This window comes from Triturus cristatus, chromosome 12 (assembly GCF_964204655.1).
Source record: "Triturus cristatus chromosome 12, aTriCri1.1, whole genome shotgun sequence".
Taxonomy (NCBI): Eukaryota; Metazoa; Chordata; class Amphibia; order Caudata; family Salamandridae; genus Triturus; species Triturus cristatus.
In genome coordinates this window covers 120,191,376-120,216,345 of record NC_140595.1, presented here as the reverse complement: position 1 = coordinate 120,216,345, position 24,970 = coordinate 120,191,376, and the positions used below count along the sequence as shown (strand labels likewise).

At 45.8% G+C, this 24,970-nt stretch overlaps 1 protein-coding gene across 1 annotated transcript in view; it reads right to left on the bottom strand.

The window, feature by feature from the left end:
- The window catches only part of LOC146772832 (rho guanine nucleotide exchange factor 11-like), a 322,904-nt gene that overhangs the window by 186,757 nt on the left and 111,177 nt on the right, over positions 1 to 24,970 (bottom strand). Inside the window, exon 7 of the mRNA XM_085637035.1 lies at positions 3,743 to 3,889. Coding sequence (XP_085493161.1) covers positions 3,743 to 3,889 — 147 coding nt within the window. The remainder of the gene's footprint in view (positions 1 to 3,742; positions 3,890 to 24,970) is intronic.

Sequence of the window (24,970 nt, the reverse complement as noted above, 5' to 3'; positions counted from 1 at the left end):
TGCCAGGGTACGAAGGCTTTGAACAACATAACAGCCATGATCACCCTATGAATTAAATCCTTGCATCAGGAGAACTCTAGTTTGCAGATGGAGAACCTCTGTTATGAAAGAAAGACAATCATCGTTCGGAGGAGGTCCACTTTAAGCAGCCAATCTCCAAGTTAAGGAAATACATGTGCCCACAACCTGAGAAGGTGGGCTGCACCACTACCATCGCCTTTGTAAAACCAGGTGACAGAGGCAAGGTCAAAGGGTAGAATAGTAAACTGCTCTGCCCCTACCTCAAACAGAAGGTAGCATCTGTAAGACTGCAGGACTGCACATGGCTGTATGCATCCTGCAAATCCAGGGATAGCATCACCCAGATCCAAGCCACTGAGAACCTGAGCTAGATTGAGAATTCTTAATTTGAAGGGTGAAGATCCAAAATCAGCCTGAGCCATCTGTCCCGCTTGGACGCCAGGAATTAGTGGGATCATCCCTCCTCATCCGTTTCTGAATCCGTTACCCTCTTGATAGCCCCCATCGGCAAAAAGAGACGTGACCCCTGCAGAAGGCCAGCTGTATAATCTGCTGTCACTCAAGTAGGAACTCTTTTGGCCACATGAGCTAGGCACCTCTCCCACGCCAGCCCCAGTCGTAAAAAGTCTTGGCATAAAAATAGATGCCAAGCTCTCTATGTCATACCAGGTATCTACCATTGCAGGGACATGTGTGGGCCTACTGAGACAGCTACGGAGACTCGCCCCCCTTCTCTCATTTCCAGGCACTATGGATGGCCATGTCGGCAATGATTATGTCAAGGTTAGATTATGGCAACTCTCTGTACATTGGCCTTCCTGAGAAGCTGCTAACAAAACCCCAAGTGGTCATGAACAACACTGCTAGACTGATTTTCAGGCTCCCAAGGCGGGCACATGCCACCCCCCTACTGCAGCAGCTGCACTGGCTCCCGATCAAACACAGAACAAGGTTCAAAGGTCTCTGCATAGCCCATAAAGCCATCCACGGCCAGGTATGCCTCATAAACTATGTGCCAGGGCATACCCTTCGATCGTCTGATGCTGGCCTTTTGGCCTGCCCCCGCTTCAAAACATCCTCCAAAGGGGGCAGAGACTTTTCCGCAATGATCCCTCAACTCTGGAACAGGCTACCGGAAAGCCTTCGCAGGGAACTCACCCTTCTTCCATTTAGAAAAAAAATTAAAACGCTTCTTTTTACTGAAGCCTGGGGCACAACCTAGGCCATGTTTTGGTGCATGTACATGTGGATGTGGTGAGGTGAGGTTAAGCTCTCTCACATAGCGCTAAGAGACCTGTCGGTGAATATGCGCTCTAGAAGAAGTGCCAGTTAACATTAACTTGAGTCCCACCAAAATAAAAGATGGAATTCCTGCCTGTTGGGAAAAAATCAAACCCTGCCTCCTACTGGATAAGATTGGTTCTGAAAGAAAAAACTGAAGTAGCTGATGAGGCGGGTTAGGAGGTGCTGTAAGATTGCTGCCCTTGATGCTGCCCATGGTCTCTGGAGTTGCAAATATTCTGGGCCAACTGGTTTACTGATATGAAGGGTAGTCATTGATAGGCCTCAGAACATTTTGTACTGCCTGTCAAACTGGTGAACCAGTAAAAGCAATACATGGGAGGGGGCTGCCTATGATGTGCTCTAGGGCTGATTAGTTCTTTACCACAAAGTGCCTGGATCCATTGAAGGGCATGTCCATTCGAGACGCTTGGTTGTCACTGAAAAACACAGTAGTGCATACAATCATGAAGCTGACCACTACACTGGTGCTTATGGCAGGTCCCAAGCGGTCCGCTGCATCAAGGCCAGCCCATGGAAAAAGTAAGATACCTTTGGTAATGATTTTAATGGTGAATACCCTATCTATCAACAGATTCCTTTCCTTGCAAATATTGTATCCAGGTGTTAGATTGGATCCGGAAACTTTAGAGCAGTACTTTACTTCTGTACTCGGTTAGGTGGTGCGAGCGGCTCTGCACCAAAGTCAAGGTGGAAGGGAGCCTTTGATCTTAAACAGCAACTAGTCTGAGAAGAGTTTTGTATAAGGTGGGTTGACAGAAAGGGCCTGCAGCTCGCTCACATGCCTAGTCGATGATATGGAGATGATGAAGACAGTTTTTAATGTCAACTGTGCAGCGGTTCAAATGGGGGGCACATTGAAAAGTTGAAAACCAGGTTCACGTTCCACTGTAGCATCACAGTGTTGATGGAAACGAATGTTGCATCCTTTCAAAACTCTCATCCACAAACAGTTGACAAACATAAAGGCGGCAGATCTGGTACCCGCAGAAAAGCCGAAAGGGATGACACATAGCCTGAACAGTGCCCAAAACAAGTCCTTCCTGGGCCAAAGACGAAACAAACAACAAAACATAAAATTGGCTTACACCGGATCCTCTTGTCAGGTGGCGCACTAAGCCACAAATGTGTCCGAAAGACTGCTGCACATCGATTTTGTACAGAGCCAACTGACTGCTAAGAATCACGACCAGCTCTGAAGCACCACAAGCAAATTCATGCGAATCCATAATTTACATCTACTTTCCGCAGTTGGAGCATGGCTTGAAACTTGAAGTTTTGAAGAAGGGGCAATTTCCATGGCATGCTCGGGTCATTGAATTTTGGGGTTGGTACAACCGATGAAGTGCGCCTCCTGCGGGTGAGTAGGAGAAACTGTTGGTTGGTGATTAGTGCCTAGGAGTATTCTAAAGAGGAATCTGCAGTTGAAAGTTTCGTTCAGAAATCACCATATTCTCTGCCTGAAATTATCAACCATCCACAAAACCACAAGCCTGGTCCGAAGTTATCTTCACCTTTTCTTTGCAACCCAGACAACTTCTGATTTACACTAGGGGTGGGCGGAATTTGCGAAATTCACTTTCGCAAATTATCGCGAAAATGTTAAAAATCTCCGCAAACACGCGGAAATATTGCGAAGATGCAGAAGTTTTTTTCCCGCCCGTTCGCGGTATGTTCTGCGTGGTCGCGGATCGCCAACTTACCCATGCGGTTGCTCGCGGGCGCGGCCATCTTGTTTTCACTTGTCTCGCGGTGCATGATCGTGAGAAGAAAGACGTGATCGCACGACGAATGATGTTACTGCGGGCGTGAACTGTCGCGAGACAGTGCAAATGGCTACCAACAATCCAACATCTCGTGGAGAACGCGACCGGATCGGGAAAAGTTGTCGGCGAACGCGGGGATTCAGGTAAGGCGATCGCGCGCACGCAAGAATGTATTATTTTACAGTGCGAACAAGCAAAAAATTTCTGGTAAAATGCGGATTGCGGAAATTTTGACATTTTCGCGCTCTCCGCGGAACGCGAAAATGTCAAATTATCGCAATTTCCGTGAGCGGAACGGATTTTTAGCCAGGCCTAATTTACACACAAGCTTCTTTTTACAAAACTTATTATTGTGTAATCTCCATTCAGCTTATACAGTAACAGCACACTGGACTCACTGCTTAAATTACTACCCTTTGCTGTGTAATCCAAGAGGTGTAATATTCAGGATCAAGGTGAACAACGTGTTCAGCTGCTCCAACTGTAACATAGGCAGTTGCCAATCATTTGTAACTGCATTGTAAACAAGCCTGCAACCCAACTGTGCCCCACAATCATTGTACACTAAGAACTGAATTATGCCAAGTATAGACATTAACGATTGTCAATAAATCATGATAGTAATATGTATCAATCCCCCAGCAGCCTCTTACTGTGTATTTTAATCATCACAGGGAGATTGGGAAATAGCAGCAAGAACTCTTTCATAGACAGAAGTTTCTTTTTCTTCATACGCTCGTAGAAATTGAGTTCAAGCGCTCGGAAGATCCTTGAGTAAAACATCTCCGTTCTAAACAGCTCTGCAACAAGATTGAAAAAAAATTAGGACTGTGCATATCGAGTAAGAGACAATTGGAATATAAATATTGGAATGACAGAATGATCAGAATGCAATTCACCTTTTATTACGGCGATGTACTAAGCAGAACCACCTGAACCCACGCATTATAACTGTATAGGCAGCTTGTCCAAGATCACACATTTAAAATGGGCAAAAATCAACCACTACCCAAAAAATTACTTAAATTCAAAATAACTGCAAATGTACCCTTTGTCCTGAATCATTAGACCATTATATATATATTTTTTGTCCCAGCTATGCAGAGTTTAGGAAAAAGTGACTTATACCCCGATCATTTAGGAGACCAGTAGATGCTCTGCAAGTTCATAGATCAAATTCTACAAAATGGTTAGTGTTCGCCATATCAGGGTACCTGCTTTATACTTGGCGCGTTAGGTCTAAGTTGTTAACTGCAAAGTAAAGAAGAGGACAACACAGGCCTTGGCATAGTATGTTAATAACACAATGACTTTTTTGATAATATTTATTTTTCTCTTTTGTTGTTAACTGGCCATACGTTTCTATTCACTTTATTATTTTACATTTTTATGATTTTTATGATATGACAATCATTCATAGTATATTGTATTTTAGCAAGGAAGATTGTTGTTTATACATTTTGTGAATGATCTCTATTTGATCGAATAAGGAATATCAATCTATCTAACTGCAAATATGTATTTTTCTGGTTGGGCCAAAAACTGCAAAAAATGAAGCAAACGCTACATCTATAAATTTACACAAATCATTAACAGAAAAAGCACTGGCAAAATCAAAAGTAAGGTTTGTCTGCCAGTCTATTGGCTTTGTCAATGCTTGTTTTATCATGTTTTTGAGAAAATATATTGTTGGTCAGCTGCTGGTGCCTCACCAATAGTAAAAAAAAAAAAGGAAATTGGCTAAAAGCAAAAATATACTTTGGTATCAAAAGCACATCTTGCCATAGTAGAGCCTGGCTCTGAAGGGAACTACTGTACGCGACGATGTGCTCCTTATGAAAGAGCAGAATGCAGTCACGCACACTAAAGAGAGCCCACAGCCGAAGTGGGACGATGCACTGCCCTATTCTGTAGGGGGAGTGATACAACTACAGAAGAAGGCATTAAGAGGGCTGGCTGATAGCCTCAAACAGTAAGGTCGGTGTTTATATTCACTGAAAAAAACAAAGTTTAAAGTAACGTTATAGTTAGGTGAAATGTTCAGTAACAACATAATGTTTTCAACTAAACAAAAGCACAGAAATTCACTAGTTTTAGTTATAGTAAGTAACTATAACTCGCATCCCCACCATGCACAGTTTTCTGATCAATAATTTAACCCCTTCTGTGCCACGCCCTTTCCCCCTCCTGTGCCGGGCGTTTCATTAGTGGGTGGGGTTCATGACGAGATAGTCTAGTCATGGGCACAGCGCGACCGTGCTCCATGACGAGACTATCTCGTCATGGGCACAGAAGAGGTTAATTGCAAATATTGCAGTGATGTTATCAATGATGTCATAGAAGAAGTCATGAGTGATGTAATATTTGGGGTAATTGGCAGTGCATGGAGTGGGCATGAGTTACAGTTACCTTCGGGCACGAGTTATAGCTACTTGAGATAACTACAGCTGGTGAATTTCTGTGGCTATTAGAGTTTAAAACATAATGTTGTTACTGAACATTTTATAAAACTATAACATTACTTTAACCTTTGTTTTTTTTCAATGAACTTCAAGGTTTTTTTTTTACCTAAAGTAATATTTTATTATCATATGTAAAACCAAATGACTGCCATGCATGGCCTTGGGTCTGGCTGTAGGGCCTGGCGTGTGGCCACTACCTGTGGCCAACCCCTCACAGGCAGCCAAACCCACCCCTTTGGCAATGCATGGCAGGGGATGGGGGGGTTGGCCAAAGGCCAGGCATAGAGGGCCCCAAAGGGCAAGCTCTGGTGGCAACAAACCTCTCCCGTGCCTTCGCACACAATTCCCACTCTATATGTAAAGCACTCCTATCATCTTTCTCCAGAAATTATCAATAATTGCAATCAAATATATATTCCAATAGTGGCAAACAACATTTAAAGAACTTTTTTGGAGCTACATGTCTGTAACTCTTTCTTTTTACACAGTTTTTAATTTTACATTTGGATATGAAAAATTTGAAAATAAATAGTCAGAGATATATAATTTTTTCTTTAAGAAAATAATAAATAAAACAAATATATCTCTGTAATCCCTTATAGCGTTTTACACCCCAGAAACTAAAATGGTAAAAATAACCACATCAAGGCCATGTAGTTTATGTGATACATCAGCAACACATAAAATACCTCAAAGCGACCAGCCCCTAGGTGACAATGCGATCCCAGCTGCAGAGCAAAAGCTGTAGCCTGGGAAATTCCTTTAAAAATATGGTAAGTTTTCCTGGGGTCATGGTTTCAATGATCCAGAAGAATTATGTTTCTTTTTTCTAGTGTTGCTGAGGGGCAGAAGCAGTCCCTACAGCCCCCTCACAACATACACAAATATTGGTGATGTCTCTGCCCCTTCTAGGGACATCACCAAAAACTAAATATATGTAAATAGCTCTCCCAGGGCATTATTGGGTGCTCTATGAAGGAGCAGTGAATACTAAATGAGTGGCTGTGTCTGCTCATTTATTATTCACTGTTTGCAATTTTTAAATATTTTTATGGATGTCCCTGTTCTACCCAGGACACCCACTGTTTTGTGCAGTAGCCGGCATAAAGTATTTTTTTTTAATGCATAATGGTGTGCCCCGTGCCAACTGGGGCACGCCACAGATATCGCCATGTTGGGTACTATGAGGGCCGGATCAGGGCCCCCACAGCCCCCTGCACCTGCAGGAGCCGGCATGTTTTTCTTTGTTTTTAAATAGCATGTCCTGGTGCCCACCCATAGCATGTCACAAACAGCCTTGCCTCACCCCGGGCACCCCACAGCTGGTCTAACGTTGAGGTCTACTGGGAGGCCCAGGGCCCTCGCAGCCCCACCGACTCCCCAGTATGCACCCATCCCGGGTGTAGCAGGAGCCGGCATTGCTTTAACCCCGCAAGAACAGTTTTCTCGTGCTCCCATAGAGGGTCAGGGGAAGCAATTAAAGCATTTCCCTGTTCTTGAGTGCAGGCAGGGCCGTTCTTTGTTCTCCCATCAGGTGGGGCAACCGTGGCAGATTCCCTGCCCACGCTTGTGGGGAGGGACACAAACGGTGTCCCATGGATTGGGGATCATGGGGCTAGGGTAGAGCTCCATTTTAATTAAGTTATCGGCCCCAGGCGATGGGGTGCCTGGGGCCTTGTGAAGGCATGGGGAGTGGGGCTACAACGCCCTCCCCCTGAAACATGCCATATGCCTCACCCACTTCCCACCAGAAGGGTCTTTAAATAGAAATGGTGAGAGCCCATGCTTTCCTTTTTTCAGTTTTTATTTTGCCGCAGTTTCCCAGCTCCCCCGTGAATTTACAGCAATTTTATTTTCAAAAAATATTTTGACCCCAGACAACCCCACCACCAGGCATCGTGGTTCAGGGTATCCCTTTCCTGCCGCCTTATGTTTTTCTCATTTCTTTAGGATTTGGGAGATGGCTGCCACCACTTCCTGGTTGAGGGAGTGGCACCCACTCAGATTTCAGGTTGAGATCGGTCAGCTCTGCGGATCCTCCACAACGTGATATGTACAATTCTTTTATACCTTCTTTTTTTCAAAACTGATAAATGGATTGCCACCAAAGCACAAAAAATCATTCCTTCTGGTCCAACAGCTAGCTTACTCACAACTTTGATCTAAATCCGTTCTGCGGTTTAGGCTGTAGCTGTGTCTAAGGTGGCTATGGATCACCCCGAAAATGTCTATGTGTAAACTAATCACATACTAGCACATGTGTGGAGATTTGTTAAGTGGCGCCAAAGTTATTAGCAACACAAAAAAGGCATATCCTATAGAAACACGATGCTAACTATGATTCCACCACTGGTTAATATATACATATATTTAAAGTGATGTTATAGGTAGGGTAACATGTCACTGATAACATTTATGTTTTGAATTTTAAATAAACAAACAAATTCACCAGTTATAGAAGAGCTAACTATAACTTGCGCCCGTGGTGCTAACTATAACTTTCGTCCAGCCATTCACTACTTATGACCTCACATATTACATCACAGATGACATTTTCTATGACATTTATGACATCACTGATGACATCTTTGGCCGTGCGCACTAGGGGGTGGCCATAGGGCTTGGCCTGCTGACAGACCCTGTGGTCAAATCCCCAGCAGGTGGCCAACCCCATGCCGGGCACAGCGTTTGGCATGTGCCAGACAGAGTTGCCCTTCGGGCCCCGGGACCCCATCGAAAACAAATATTGGGGGGAGAGATTGTGCAGCTTCCCCAAACCTTAACTGACTCTGAGGATGTTATTCGGACAAAATATCGAGTGACATTAATTTCGAGTTTTTAAAATCCTGTCACAGAAGTATCGTGATGCAGGAATATTGTTGACACAAATATTGTTTTTTAAGGTAAATAATATCGTTTTCAAGAATATTGTTGTTGTTAATATTGTAGACAATAATATTGGTGTAAAAAATATTTATTTTTAATTATCTTTATGAGTTTTAAATAATACTGTAATGGTATATGATATATATATATATATATACATATACATATATATATATATATATATATATATATATATATATATATATATATATATATATATATATATATATATATATATATATATATATATATATATATATATATATATATATTTTTTTTTTTTTTAATTTAAATATTTTTATTCCACCATCGGTTCAGGTACATTTATACTGAAACCTCCGTAAAGAATAAAACATTCTTAAACAAGAAAAAAGGAAAGAGAAAACAAATCCTGAGAGCCTACAGAGGCGCAGTACAGTACTATTAAGTTACAGAATATAGCAGCTCTGACAAAAAAAAGGGTTACACAAAGATCAAAACATAAATAGCAAAGATAGTTACTCCAATATGTTTAAATCACTGGATTGTACCTGGAGTGCATTCATCCTGATTTTCCAATCTGTTACAGGGGCCCAAATAAGTTTCCCTAATTTCCTAGTCTTCCACCCTTTCTTCTCATACAGACCCTTTCCCAAATAAAACATAGCTAAGTCGTGTAAGTCATTGTTGAAATGTGGGGGGATTAGGGGCCACCCATGCAGATGACACACAAATTCTAACCACAGCCATGGCAAGAAGTGCAAATTTCCGGTGAGCTAACAGCGTTCCGTCTCGAGCCACACCTAAACCCATCAGCTCGGCAGACAGTTTTATTTGGATCCTCAGGGTTTGCCCCATAAAATCCTCTATAGCTCTCTTAAGAGGTTGCAAGGCAGGGCAAGAGGCAAACATATGAAGTATATCTGCCTCGTCGCCTTGGCAACGGGGACAAAAAATACCATCAGTCCCACCCCATTGAGCTATCTTAGCTGGGGTGTAATAGAGTGAAACAAGTGTTTTAAAATGTTGTGCTTGGAGGCTCGCTACTCTTAAAAGGGTGTAGCCAAGCTTAAGCAATGCCCTAAATTCATCCCCTTCAGTGTTCAGCTTCCGCTGCCATTTCTCAGGGTGTTTTTCTAAATCATCGCCCTGTAGTTGTCTCAGCTCTTTATAAATCTGGGCGATTGTACACCCATCAGGGTTTTGGACACTTCCATTACTGGATCTCTTGAGAAAGCTTTCGCTCTCCCCTTCTTCCTTAATATAGAGGAACGGATCTGGACGAATTTTAAAAACTCCCTGTGATCGAGGTTAAAAAGGATTTGGCCTTTCTCAAATGAGAGTATAGCATCTGGTTCAAAACGATCCCCCATCGTCTTCACCCCTAAAGCATCCCATCGCCACATAATTCCATCGTGAAAAATCTCGGGGAGAGGCAGATACCCAAACAAAGTAGTATAATAATTCATTCTTCCTAACCCCAGCTTTTTGCTGACGCCAGTCCAGACTGCTACTGCTGCCCCAAGGGTCTTGAATTTAACTTTTTTATAATAACTGGCTTCCCTGAATCACAAAAGCCAATTAGGGGCTTCTCTTTCTAACAGTAATTCATATACATCCGGAGAAGCATCGTTCCTCAACTGGTCAATGACCTTTCCACCCAATAACCCTCGGATGTATTGGACCACCGTGGCCCAATAATATATTTTTAAATCAGGGACCACCCAGCCCACTCTTTCCCTAGATAGGGACATATATCTAAGCGCTCTTCTCGTCTTCCCTTGAGCCCAAATAAATCGGTTAATCAGCCTCTCCATTTCTTTAAACCAACGATTTTCAAATTTCAGAGGTATCGTCCTGAATAGATACAACATTTTGGGCAGGAATATCATTTTGATAATGTTGCATTGACCCACAATCAAAAGATGCAAAATATTTAGCCTATCAAAGTCTTTCTTTTATTTTTGAATCACGGGGACAAGGTTCTTTTTCGACAACTTTACCTAGTTCTGATGTTATAATAAACCCAAGATAGGTGGCAGATTCAGTTACTCTTGGATCCGAGATAGAGAGCATGTCATAAACTAAAATTTGTGTCTTTTCACGGTTAAGCCGATAGCCTGAGATCGCCCCAAAGCATTCAGCCTCATGCTCTATTTCCATTAAAGCCACAGATGTATTTGCGGCTGTTATTGCCATTCATCAGATTATCCCAAAATCTTAGTTTCACATCTGTTTAGTCCAATAGGGAGGATACCCTTATTTGCCTCAATTTTCCAAATCAAAGGGTCAATATAAAAAGCAAATAAGAGGGGAGAGCATTGACTCCCCTGCCTCGTCCCTCGTGTGATAGCAATTGGGTTGCTTTGTCCCCCCATCAACCGGAGTTGAATCTTAGGATTCCTATATAGTTTCCTACACCCCAATTCTCAAGTACAGCCCAAAGATAGCCCCACAAGACCCTATCAAATGCCTTCTCTGTGTCTAGCAGGATAAGCGCCATAGGATCTCGCGTGACAGAGGTACCATCAAACAAAGTACAGACTCTGCGAATATGTTCAGCCGTGCCTCTGCCTGGGATGAACCCGTGCTGGCGGGGCGAGATCACCTTCCCAATCATGGTACTAAAATGATTCGCTAGGATTTTTGAAAAAAACATTGTGTTGCTATTCATTAGACTAATATATCTATAAGAACCAGGTTTGTTAGGGGGCTTTCCTTTCTTTAGATAAATGATCATACTAGCTTCTGCCCATGACTCTGGAGGTGTTTCCCCTTTCTGTGCCTGGCACATTACAAAACTTGTATCACCCCCCAAAGTTGAAAAAAACCTTATACAATTCTAGTGGGATTTGGTCAGGACCTACAGCCTTGTCGGATGGCAGTTCCTTTAGGGCTCCCTAAATGTCTTCATCTAAGAATCTGTTCTCCAAAGCCCTTGAGTCTTCTTATGAAAATGTCTGGCTGTGAGCAACGCTAAATATTCTTTTATGTTCTTGCGTTCCCTGAGCACATTTTCCCTGTATAAATTCTCATAATAGCTTTGAAATACCATATGTACTTCACTGGGTATTGTGACTACTTCCCCCACTGAATTTTTAATCTCTAAGATGTCTCCCCCGGAGGTCTTCTGTCTAGTCCTTGCAGCTAACATGTGCCCAACTTGTTCACTAAATTCATAGCAAGAGTGTCTCCGAGCCAAGAATGTTCCCCCTGCTCTTGCTGATATGATTTCACCTGCTGCAGCCTTTGCTAAAACTAATTTCTGGAGGATCTCATCTTTATTTGAGCAGGTGGCAATAGACCTAACCAGTAGTTCTTCTATGTATAAAATTGTTCTATGCATGGTCTTAATCTCATTTCCTTCTTTTATTCCGGTTCAGCGAATAGCACAGAGTTTTCCCTCTGATTCCAGCCTAGAGAGTATCCCATACCACCCCATACCCAGCACTACCCCTGTTGATCTCTAGGAATTCCTCAAGCCATTTTTTCATATGTTGAACACATTTTGGGGCCTGTAGCAGGGTGTGTTCAGAAGTCCAGCTGTGTTCCGGCACGCCCCCCCCCCCCCTCAATCCTTTGACCCTCCAGGACCAAAGAATTGTGGTCAGAGATAACCAGAGAGAATTTCTTAATGGTACAAGTGGGGAGGAGAGAAGATGAGACCAAAAAAGAATCTAGCCGTGCTACAGCTCTATGGCTCTATGCGGTGCGGAGTAGTACGTGCTACCCCACTCCTGTGGTTTTAGTTGTGCCCAGGCATCTATGAGCCCATTATCATCCATCATCTGAATAAGGGCCCTGTGGACTTTTTTTTCCGACCCGTATATTTACTTGGATTCCCCTTCCGCAGTCCCTCTATGCCATTTATATTAAGATCACCACATGCAATGATCGGTAAAGGCCACTTAGCCAGTTCAGAATTAAGAAAATCAAATATTTCGGGGTCATCCCCGTCAACCCATAAATTGAACATAGAGTAAAATTAAATCCCTGTTCTTGACATTCAACAATTACCCATCAACCAAACCTATCAGTTAAACAAGATTTAAACACAATCACCCCTTCTGTGCCAATATTGCTACCCCCCCGTGTTCTAGTCCTCTGTGTGGTATGTGCTATTAATTAAAATCCCAACTGTTCTAAGAGAATTTTCCGCGTCCCCTCAATATGCGTCTCCTGTATGCAAACTATGTCAGCGTGTAATATCTTAAGCTGTTTCTTCACTATCCTGCATTTGGCAGCGTCGTTCAACCCGCATATATAAATCGTTGCTATACGCATGGTGTATATGTCTTATCACCCTGTCCCTGCATTCCTTCTCTTCCTTTTTCTATTTCTTGCCTTCCCACATTAACATCCTCGCTCAATGGTGTTTTTTCATTTTCCCCCTCCCCAGTCCCCCTCCCGATAAACCTCTGCTTATCCCCGCCCTGCCATCCCTGTCCTCGTGGCGCTTCTCTCCCCCCTCCTGCAATGAGAGACAGGCAGACCTAAGGTCTCTGTGGTGGAGCCTGAGAGTCAGCTCTCCTTGTTGCCTAACTATGAGATGTTTTTCTGGTTTTTACAGCCCTTTCTTTTTTTTTCAATAAAGTTTCCCCCCCTTTTGTTTCTTCCTAAGAAGTGCTACCCCCCCCCCCCCCCGTGGTCATCCCATCAGAAATTCGTACATCCTGGTGTTTCTTCCATAGGGTAGTCCGCCAAAGTACTGTGTTGTTACGGTGATGAAAAAAAAGGTGAAAAAATTAAGTACTAGCAGACGCACCCCCCACCCTACTTCAGTCTAGCTAATCAAAAGAGAAACATACAGGGTCTTGCCATTAAGTTTTTAGTTTTTCCGTGTAGTCTTTAGCTTTGATCTCTGAGGTAAAGACTCTTGTAATGTTCTTGTGGATAATCTTTAATCGTGCTGGGTTCATCAAAAAGCTTGTGCTCCCAAAGCTTGACAGGGCTGGATCAGTTCTCTTAATTTCCATCGACGTTCCACGGTAACCTTGGCATACACTTCCTGTCGAAGCAAAAAGTTCCCAAAATAAATTAGTATTGCCCTTGAAATGTTTTTTTCAAGGTCAAAGGGAAGCGATGAACCCGCTGTATCTCTGTTTCCCAATTCCAGTGCTGGAGTTCTGGAAAGGCTCCCTTCATTAGTCTCAATATATAGGCCCGTATGTCATCCCCTTCTATTCCTTCCTTAATACCAAGTATCCGCAGGTTATTACGCCTTTGCCTATTTTCAAAATCTTCCATCTTCCATTGAAGATCCGTGAACTGTGTTGCATACGTTTCTCGTTTCTGCCTGTGCCTGAGTTCTGACCAATGCAAAAACAACAATTGATGGACAGAATGCAGAACAATGTCATACATTCACCCCAGTACAGAGATCTGGGCCTGAATCCATCGTTTTTTTGCTCACCATGCCATTCCAGTTTGAACCCAGCCATATGCAAATCAGTCTTGACCCTGTGCCCCATGGGAACAGTCCAGCCCGAACTGCCAAGCCAGGTCCTCCCTGGACTGGAAACAAGCATCCTAGGACCGGTTTCGGGCTTTCAGCCCTCGTCAGCCAGGATAGCCTGATTCCAGTGGCATGGAGAGCAAGGGACTCACGTCTGAGCATACCCTTCCCACTCGGGGTGACAAATGCAAAAACAACAATTGATGGACAGAATGCAGAACAATGTCATACATTCACCCCAGTACAGAGATCTGGGCCTGAATCCATCGTTTTTTTGCTCACCATGCCATTCCAGTTTGAACCCAGCCATATGCAAATCAGTCTTGACCCTGTGCCCCATGGGAACAGTCCAGCCCGAACTGCCAAGCCAGGTCCTCCCTGGACTGGAAACAAGCATCCTAGGACCGGTTTCGGGCTTTCAGCCCTCGTCAGCCAGGATAGCCTGATTCCAGTGGCATGGAGAGCAAGGGACTCACGTCTGAGCATACCCTTCCCACTCGGGGTGACAAATGCAAAAACAACAATTGATGGACAGAATGCAGAACAATGTCATACATTCACCCCAGTACAGAGATCTGGGCCTGAATCCATCGTTTTTTTGCTCACCATGCCATTCCAGTTTGAACCCAGCCATATGCAAATCAGTCTTGACACTGTGCCCCATGGGAACAGTCCAGCCCGAACTGCCAAGCCAGGTCCTCCCTGGACTGGAAACAAGCATCCTAGGACCGGTTTCGGGCTTTCAGCCCTCGTCAGCCAGGATAGCCTGATTCCAGTGGCATGGAGAGCAAGGGACTCACGTCTGAGCATACCCTTCCCACTCGGGGTGGCAAATGCAAAAACAACAATTGATGGACAGAATGCAGAACAATGTCATACATTCACCCCAGTACAGAGATCTGGGCCTGAATCCATCGGTTTTTTGCTCACCATGCCATTCCAGTTTGAACCCAGCCATATGCAAATCAGTCTTGACACTGTGCCCCATGGGAACAGTCCAGCCCGAACTGCCAAGCCAGGTCCTCCCTGGACTGGAAACAAGCATCCTAGGACCGGTTTCGGGCTTTCAGCCCTCGTCAGCCAGGATAGCCTGATTCCAGTGGCATGGAGAGCAAGGGACTCACGTCTGAGCATACCCTTCCCACTCGGGGTGACAAATGCAAAAACAACAATTGATGGACAGAATGCAGAACAATGTCATACATTCACCCCAGTACAGAGATCTGGGCCTGAATCCATCGTTTTTTTGCTCACCATGCCATTCCAGTTTGAACCCAGCCATATGCAAATCAGTCTTGACCCTGTGCCCCATGGGAACAGTCCAGCCCGAACTGCCAAGCCAGGTCCTCCCTGGACTGGAAACAAGCATCCTAGGACCGGTTTCGGGCTTTCAGCCCTCGTCAGCCAGGATAGCCTGATTCCAGTGGCATGGAGAGCAAGGGACTCACGTCTGAGCATACCCTTCCCACTCGGGGTGACAAATGCAAAAACAACAATTGATGGACAGAATGCAGAACAATGTCATACATTCACCCCAGTACAGAGATCTGGGCCTGAATCCATCGTTTTTTTGCTCACCATGCCATTCCAGTTTGAACCCAGCCATATGCAAATCAGTCTTGACCCTGTGCCCCATGGGAACAGTCCAGCCCGAACTGCCAAGCCAGGTCCTCCCTGGACTGGAAACAAGCATCCTAGGACCGGTTTCGGGCTTTCAGCCCTCGTCAGCCAGGATAGCCTGATTCCAGTGGCATGGAGAGCAAGGGACTCACGTCTGAGCATACCCTTCCCACTCGGGGTGACAAATGCAAAAACAACAATTGATGGACAGAATGCAGAACAATGTCATACATTCACCCCAGTACAGAGATCTGGGCCTGAATCCATCGTTTTTTTGCTCACCATGCCATTCCAGTTTGAACCCAGCCATATGCAAATCAGTCTTGACCCTGTGCCCCATGGGAACAGTCCAGCCCGAACTGCCAAGCCAGGTCCTCCCTGGACTGGAAACAAGCATCCTAGGACCGGTTTCGGGCTTTCAGCCCTCGTCAGCCAGGATAGCCTGATTCCAGTGGCATGGAGAGCAAGGGACTCACGTCTGAGCATACCCTTCCCACTCGGGGTGACAAATGCAAAAACAACAATTGATGGACAGAATGCAGAACAATGTCATACATTCACCCCAGTACAGAGATCTGGGCCTGAATCCATCGTTTTTTTGCTCACCATGCCATTCCAGTTTGAACCCAGCCATATGCAAATCAGTCTTGACCCTGTGCCCCATGGGAACAGTCCAGCCCGAACTGCCAAGCCAGGTCCTCCCTGGACTGGAAACAAGCATCCTAGGACCGGTTTCGGGCTTTCAGCCCTCGTCAGCCAGGATAGCCTGATTCCAGTGGCATGGAGAGCAAGGGACTCACGTCTGAGCATACCCTTCCCACTCGGGGTGACAAATGCAAAAACAACAATTGATGGACAGAATGCAGAACAATGTCATACATTCACCCCAGTACAGAGATCTGGGCCTGAATCCATCGTTTTTTTGCTCACCATGCCATTCCAGTTTGAACCCAGCCATATGCAAATCAGTCTTGACCCTGTGCCCCATGGGAACAGTCCAGAGACGTTTTAATGCATGGGCAAAGTGGGCTCTGGCCCAGGGCCCCAGCCTTTCAGGGGGCCCCCTGACAGAGTCAGCTCCATTCTCCAGAGTTTTGCCCTAATGACCTTGAATATTCTTAAACAGATTGTTTTAAATACTGTTTTCCTTTAATTAATTTTTTTTATGTACCTTATTTGTGAGTCTAGTATAGCCATTTTGCAGAGAAATGTTATGTTTATGTTTCATGCAATATACATAAAAAAGTTTGTTTTAGATCAAAACAAGGCCTTACATATAAGAAATGGGAGGGCGTTACAGAGATTATTTGCAGTAATATTGCTGAGCTGCTGCTGTGTTACAATATTGAAAACACACATAACTATCCCTGAATATTGGATGTAAACACATTTAGGGCCTTATTTATGAGAAGTGATGCATCGCTGTGTGAAAACAGGGATGCGTCAATTCTCAGTGCGCCCTCCTTGCTACATGATGGATGCGTCATATTTACTGTATGACGCATCATGTCGCAAGGAGTTACAGATACGTCAGTATTTCTGACGTATCTGTAGGCGCAAAAGTGATGCATTGCTGGGGTGTGTCTGAAAATAGACCCAACTCCAGCAATGTGTCCGAAAGGGCCTGAATCAGTCTTATACCTGCTGTGAGGCAGGTGTAAGATATTGAGGCAATGGCATCCTAGAAGTGGCGCACTGAGTTCCCATCGATTTCAATGCGCCACTTCTACAAGGCTTTTTGCGGGGCAACACCCACCCTGCATACATTATACCTGGTGAAGGTATAATGTGGTGCAGGAGTTTCAAAGTGATGCATCTGCCTAGATGCGTCACTTTGCAAATATGGAGCAACATGGCACATTTTTTACGCTGCCGGTGCATCACAAAAAGTGATGCACTTGCGGCATATAAGTGAAGCAAGGCCTCATAAATAAGGCCCTTAGAATTTGAACGAGTGTTCCTTTGCACTGTCAGGGACCTAATGAAATGAAATAGTGTATTTAATAAAGTGCGCAACTACTCAGACTAGAGTGTCCTGGCGCATGACAGCGGGAGGAAAACGTGCGTAAAAGACCCATCAGTTAGTAAAATCCAGGTTTTTAAGTTTTTCCTGAAAGAGAGTAGGTCTGTGGTTAGTCTCAGTGACTCAGGGAGGCTATTCCACAATTTTGTGCCTAGAAAGCTGAGGGATCTGCCTCCAGTGCGGCCACAGCATTTTTTAGTCACGAGGGCTAGGTTGGCATTTGAAGATCTTAGGGGTCTAGCTGTTGTATAGCGATTAACGCGCTTATTTAGGTAGCCAGCTCATAAGCCGTGGAAAGCTTTAAAGAAGATGGTCCTCGCTTTGAAGTCGATCCGTTCTTTTATGTGGAGCCAGTGTAGAGACTTGAGAATAGGGGCCATACTAGATCTGGGTTTAGGTCTCGGGATGGCTCTGGCCGCTGCGTTTTGTACCACTTGTAGGTGCTGGATAAGGGATTTGGGAAGACCAAGGTACAAGCTGTTGACATAGTCAAGCTTTGATGTCACCAGAGCCTGCATCACGATCTTCCTGCTCTCAAGCGGTAACAGTGGCAGGAATATTTTTAGCACTTTTTAGTATGCCAAAGCAAGCGCCAGTTAGATTTGGATTTGAAAGCGCATGGAGATTGTCTTTTCTATGACAATTCCTAAGTTTTTGACTTTTTCCTTTTCCGCGGGTGGGGTGGCAGATCTTTTGGCCACCAAGAGCTCCAGTCAGGCGTTTCTGGATTACCAAAGAAAACAACTTCACTTTTGTCAGGATTGCACTTCAGCTGACTGATCTTAAGCCAGTTAAAAACCTTTGTGAGGCAAGACCTAATCAATGCCCCGTCAAAGTTTTCACACGTAAAAATCAGCTGAGTGTCATCAGCATAGGAAACAATTTTGGCGCCCTCTTCCTCTACCAGAAATGCAAGGGGGGATAGATATATATTAAAAAGGGTAGGACTGAGGGACATCATGGCTGGAACCGGGGATGAGAAAGGGGGAGCCAGATGTCCTGAGATCCATTTGCCAAGAAGGATGACATCCATGTTAAGGCTCCTGGGTGTTAGCAAGTCTCTCCAGGAGCCTCTCAAATGGGACCGTATTGAAGGCCGCCGACAGATCGAACAGTATCTGAACAGCCTTGCCTCCCTGGTCCAGCTTACCCGTGAGATGTTCAGCCAATTCCAGCAGAGCGGACTTCGTACTGTAGTTAGCCCTAAAACCAGAATGGGGAACATGAAGGAGCTTCCCATCTTCAATGTGTTTTTGGAGGGCCTTGTTTACATGCTTCTCTAATACTTTGGAGAGGGCCAGAAGAAGGGAGATTGGCCTGTAGTTGGCAGGGTCCGTCGGTTTGGCGTTAGCCTTTTTTATCAGTGGAAGAATCTTAGCATTCTTCCATAATTTCGGCATGTTGCCTGAGGATACGGAAGCATTAAAGAGCTGGTTTACAGTGAGGTTTATGGTGGAAGCTAATAGGTTCAGGATATTCGCTGGACATGGGTCGGTAGGAGAACCAGACTTAATGCTTTGGAGAAGGGTCAGTGACTCTTCAAGCTGAAACTCAAGGAAAGCTAGTAAAGATGGAGGATCCAAGAGGTGAAATTTGCTATTAGAACTAAGGTAGAAGGTCAGTTCTTCCTCTGAGATGTGAGTGAAGGCTTGTTCGATCACAGGGATCTTTTTGTGGAAGAATTGAGCTATTTGCTTAGACCATTCTTGCGTGCATGGCCCTTCCTTTGTGGCAGCTTTCGGGGCGTTAAAGGATTTAACTATGCTAAAGATTACCTTACTCTTATTTTGGGCATTTTCTATCTTGGTTTTAAAGAAGTTTTTCTTGGGTGCCTTCACGAGATTGTAATGAGCTTTTAAGTTGTCTTTATACACCTTCCTGTCCAAGGTAGATAGGATTTATGCCATTTACGTTCCATTTTTCTACAATTTCTTTTGCTAGATCTGAGGGAATCGTTAAAGCATGGAGCTGGTGGGGGCGAAATCTTTAAGGAGCAGGAAAAAACTGGTACAGGTGCATCAATGTTAGTTCGGAGCCATGAATCTATTGAGAGGGCGTCCGAGTCGGGGCAGACAGACCGCTCCAGTGAGGAACAACCGAGGGCGTCTGCTAACATCGGGATGGATATTTTATGGAATGTCCTGTAATTAGGGACCCTCTTCCCTGCGTTAGCCCGAGGGGCTGTGGCAGAGTTGGGAATGACAAATTTTAATAGGAGGTGGTCAGACCAGATAATGGGAAGAGGTAGGCTTACTGATATGTCAAAGTTGTGAAAGATTTGGCTAGGGTATGGCCCTTCTCATGGGTGGGGGAAGAAATTGATGGAAACGTGTTGCAGGCCTGCAGCGTCTCCAACAAGGAAATAGTTTGAGGGTCTTTTCCATTGTCCATACGTATATTGAAATCTCCCAGAATAAGGCAGTTGTATTTTAAGGCCAGGGAGGTGGTGGCTGAATTAAGCGTAGTAATACAATTTCCAATTGCACTGGGAGGTCTGTAAATTAGAAAACCAGCTATGCTATGATGGGGAAGAAGGTACAGTGGAAGTCTAAGGACTCTGCGCCCTCGATGTTTTCCATTGGGATGGGAGAGCAGTCTAGTATTTGATTATAAATTATGGCGACACCGCCCCCCTTCCCACTCGGTCGGTCCCTCCTAAGGATTTTATAACCCGTAGGGATGACCGAGGTGATAGTAGCAAAAACCAAAGGAAATGTCTGAACTGGGGTGGCAGAGTGGGCTAAAGAATGGTGATGGATTAAACCCAGATCAGTTGACTGGGGGTGAGTGCTTGCAATGTTCAACACTCCGTCCATCATTTCCTTTGGTTTTTGCTTTGTTCGCCATGAGTTGGCAGGGTATGCTCAGACGTGAGTCCCTTGCTCACTTTGCCACTGGATTCAAGCAAGCCTGGCTGAAGACGACTGAAATGCCAGAAACCGGTCCTAGGAAGCTTGTTTCCGGTCCAGGGAAGACATGGCTTGGCAGTTCGGGCTGGACTGTTCCCATGAGGCACAGGGTCAGACTGATTTGCATATGGCCATGTCTGAACTGGGGTGGCAGAGTGGGCTAAAGAATGGTGATGGATTAAACCCAGATCAGTTGACTGGGGGTGAGTGCTTGCAATGTTCAACACTCCGTCCATCATTTCCTTTGGTTTTTGCTTTGTTCGCCATGAGTTGGCAGGGTATGCTCAGACGTGAGTCCCTTGCTCACTTTGCCACTGGATTCAAGCAAGCCTGGCTGAAGACGGCTGAAATGCCAGAAACCGGTCCTAGGAAGCTTGTTTCCGGTCCAGGGAAGACATGGCTTGGCAGTTCGGGCTGGACTGTTCCCATGAGGCACAGGGTCAGACTGATTTGCATATGGCCATGTCTGAACTGGGGTGGCAGAGTGGGCTAAAGAATGGTGATGGATTAAACCCAGATCAGTTGACTGGGGGTGAGTGCTTGCAATGTTCAACACTCCGTCCATCATTTCCTTTGGTTTTTGCTTTGTTCGCCATGAGTTGGCAGGGTATGCTCAGACGTGAGTTCCTTGCTCACTTTGCCACTGGATTCAAGCAAGCCTGGCTGAAGACGGCTGAAATGCCAGAAACCGGTCCTAGGAAGCTTGTTTCCGGTCCAGGGAAGACATGGCTTGGCAGTTCGGGCTGGACTGTTCCCATGAGGCACAGGGTCAGACTGATTTGCATATGGCCATGTCTGAACTGGGGTGGCAGAGTGGGCTAAAGAATGGTGATGGATTAAACCCAGATCAGTTGACTGGGGGTGAGTGCTTGCAATGTTCAACACTCCGTCCATCATTTCCTTTGGTTTTTGCTTTGTTCGCCATGAGTTGGCAGGGTATGCTCAGACGTGAGTCCCTTGCTCACTTTGCCACTGGATTCAAGCAAGCCTGGCTGAAGACGGCTGAAATGCCAGAAACCGGTCCTAGGAAGCTTGTTTCCGGTCCAGGGAAGACATGGCTTGGCAGTTCGGGCTGGACTGTTCCCATGAGGCACAGGGTCAGACTGATTTGCATATGGCCATGTCTGAACTGGGGTGGCAGAGTGGGCTAAAGAATGGTGATGGATTAAACCCAGATCAGTTGACTGGGGGTGAGTGCTTGCAATGTTCAACACTCCGTCCATCATTTCCTTTGGTTTTTGCTTTGTTCGCCATGAGTTGGCAGGGTATGCTCAGACGTGAGTCCCTTGCTCACTTTGCCACTGGATTCAAGCAAGCCTGGCTGAAGACGGCTGAAATGCCAGAAACCGGTCCTAGGAAGCTTGTTTCCGGTCCAGGGAAGACATGGCTTGGCAGTTCGGGCTGGACTGTTCCCATGAGGCACAGGGTCAGACTGATTTGCATATGGCCATGTCTGAACTGGGGTGGCAGAGTGGGCTAAAGAATGGTGATGGATTAAACCCAGATCAGTTGACTGGGGGTGAGTGCTTGCAATGTTCAACACTCCGTCCATCATTTCCTTTGGTTTTTGCTTTGTTCGCCATGAGTTGGCAGGGTATGCTCAGACGTGAGTCCCTTGCTCACTTTGCCACTGGATTCAAGCAAGCCTGGCTGAAGACGGCTGAAATGCCAGAAACCGGTCCTAGGAAGCTTGTTTCCGGTCCAGGGAAGACATGGCTTGGCAGTTCGGGCTGGACTGTTCCCATGAGGCACAGGGTCAGACTGATTTGCATATGGCCATGTCTGAACTGGGGTGGCAGAGTGGGCTAAAGAATGGTGATGGATTAAACCCAGATCAGTTGACTGGGGGTGAGTGCTTGCAATGTTCAACACTCCGTCCATCATTTCCTTTGGTTTTTGCTTTGTTCGCCATGAGTTGGCAGGGTATGCTCAGACGTGAGTCCCTTGCTCACTTTGCCACTGGATTCAAGCAAGCCTGGCTGAAGACGGCTGAAATGCCAGAAACCGGTCCTAGGAAGCTTGTTTCCGGTCCAGGGAAGACATGGCTTGGCAGTTCGGGCTGGACTGTTCCCATGAGGCACAGGGTCAGACTGATTTGCATATGGCCATGTCTGAACTGGGGTGGCAGAGTGGGCTAAAGAATGGTGATGGATTAAACCCAGATCAGTTGACTGGGGGTGAGTGCTTGCAATGTTCAACACTCCGTCCATCATTTCCTTTGGTTTTTGCTTTGTTCGCCATGAGTTGGCAGGGTATGCTCAGACGTGAGTCCCTTGCTCACTTTGCCACTGGATTCAAGCAAGCCTGGCTGAAGACAGCTGAAATGCCAGAAACCGGTCCTAGGAAGCTTGTTTCCGGTCCAGGGAAGACATGGCTTGGCAGTTCGGGCTGGACTGTTCCCATGAGGCACAGGGTCAGACTGATTTGCATATGGCCATGTCTGAACTGGGGTGGCAGAGTGGGCTAAAGAATGGTGATGGATTAAACCCAGATCAGTTGACTGGGGGTGAGTGCTTGCAATGTTCAACACTCCGTCCATCATTTCCTTTGGTTTTTGCGAGGTGATAGTAGGGTTGGAGACTTCAGACAGCCAGGTCTCAGTGAGAAATAAAAGATCAGGCTGTTCGTCTAAAAGTAGACCATAAATGTGTGGTTCATGCTTTTGCATAGAGCGACAATTTAAAAGGGTGGCCTTTAAGTCCTTTGTTTTCTTATTGTTTTTACACTTATTGTTGCATGGGAGTATCTTGGGTGTGGGTTTCCTGGGCTGTAGGAGAGACCAGTTGCACTTATTACATCGAAAGTCTACCTCCAAGCTCGGATCAGCCGCTGTACACTGACATAATGGTAGCCGCCTAAGACTAAGCAGTGTTTCCCTATTGTAATATAGTGGAAGAAACTCACCGGAGGGGAACTGGGCAGCATGGCCGGCGTCGGACGCCACCAGGCGCAGACGGGCTTGCCTTTGGTGCGCCTTTGACGTGCCAGCGGCGCGCCCACTGTGCGCATCCTTTTGCATCAGGAATATATCGACTAATGCCTATGATGCAAACTGGATCGCTAATGCAGCTGAGGAAGTGCAAACTACGTGGGTGGAAGTGAGGAGCCTTATAGTAGCCACAGCCCTCCGCACAATCGGCGTATCAGCCGCGGCGGACCAGGGCTGGAGGAAAAGCGAGATGCGAATCGAAGCAGCTGAGGAGGTGTAGGCAAGCAGAATCAAGTAAAGTGCAAGTGCTCGTAGGTAGGAGAAAAGCACAGAGTAATTCAGCCACACATATACATTTTAAAAAGTATTAAAAAAACCTACGAGTAGGGCAGGAAACACTAAATCCTACCGCTGTCAGCTGCGCGCGTCCATTTAGATCGGGAATATATAGGCTAGGAAGCGGAAACTGTGTGGGAAACAGGGGCTCAAATTGGATCATAAATTCAAAGCTGTTCTGAACAGGGGCCCCAAAAATATGTTTGGCCCAGGGCCCCCAAAATTCTTAAGATGTCCCTGGAACAGTCCAGCCCGAACTGCCAAGCCAGGTCCTCCCTGGACTGGAAACAAGCATCCTAGGACCGGTTTCGGGCTTTCAGCCCTCGTCAGCCAGGATAGCCTGATTCCAGTGGCATGGAGAGCAAGGGACTCACGTCTGAGCATACCCTTCCCACTCGGGGTGACAAATGCAAAAACAACAATTGATGGACAGAATGCAGAACAATGTCATACATTCACCCCAGTACAGAGATCTGGGCCTGAATCCATCGTTTTTTTGCTCACCATGCCATTCCAGTTTGAACCCAGCCATATGCAAATCAGTCTTGACCCTGTGCCCCATGGGAACAGTCCAGCCCGAACTGCCAAGCCAGGTCCTCCCTGGACTGGAAACAAGCATCCTAGGACCGGTTTCGGGCTTTCAGCCCTCGTCAGCCAGGATAGCCTGATTCCAGTGGCATGGAGAGCAAGGGACTCACGTCTGAGCATACCCTTCCCACTCGGGGTGACAAATGCAAAAACAACAATTGATGGACAGAATGCAGAACAATGTCATACATTCACCCCAGTACAGAGATCTGGGCCTGAATCCATCGTTTTTTTGCTCACCATGCCATTCCAGTTTGAACCCAGCCATATGCAAATCAGTCTTGACCCTGTGCCCCATGGGAACAGTCCAGCCCGAACTGCCAAGCCAGGTCCTCCCTGGACTGGAAACAAGCATCCTAGGACCGGTTTCGGGCTTTCAGCCCTCGTCAGCCAGGATAGCCTGATTCCAGTGGCATGGAGAGCAAGGGACTCACGTCTGAGCATACCCTTCCCACTCGGGGTGACAAATGCAAAAACAACAATTGATGGACAGAATGCAGAACAATGTCATACATTCACCCCAGTACAGAGATCTGGGCCTGAATCCATCCTTTTTTTGCTCACCATGCCATTCCAGTTTGAACCCAGCCATATGCAAATCAGTCTTGACCCTGTGCCCCATGGGAACAGTCCAGCCCGAACTGCCAAGCCAGGTCCTCCCTGGACTGGAAACAAGCATCCTAGGACCGGTTTC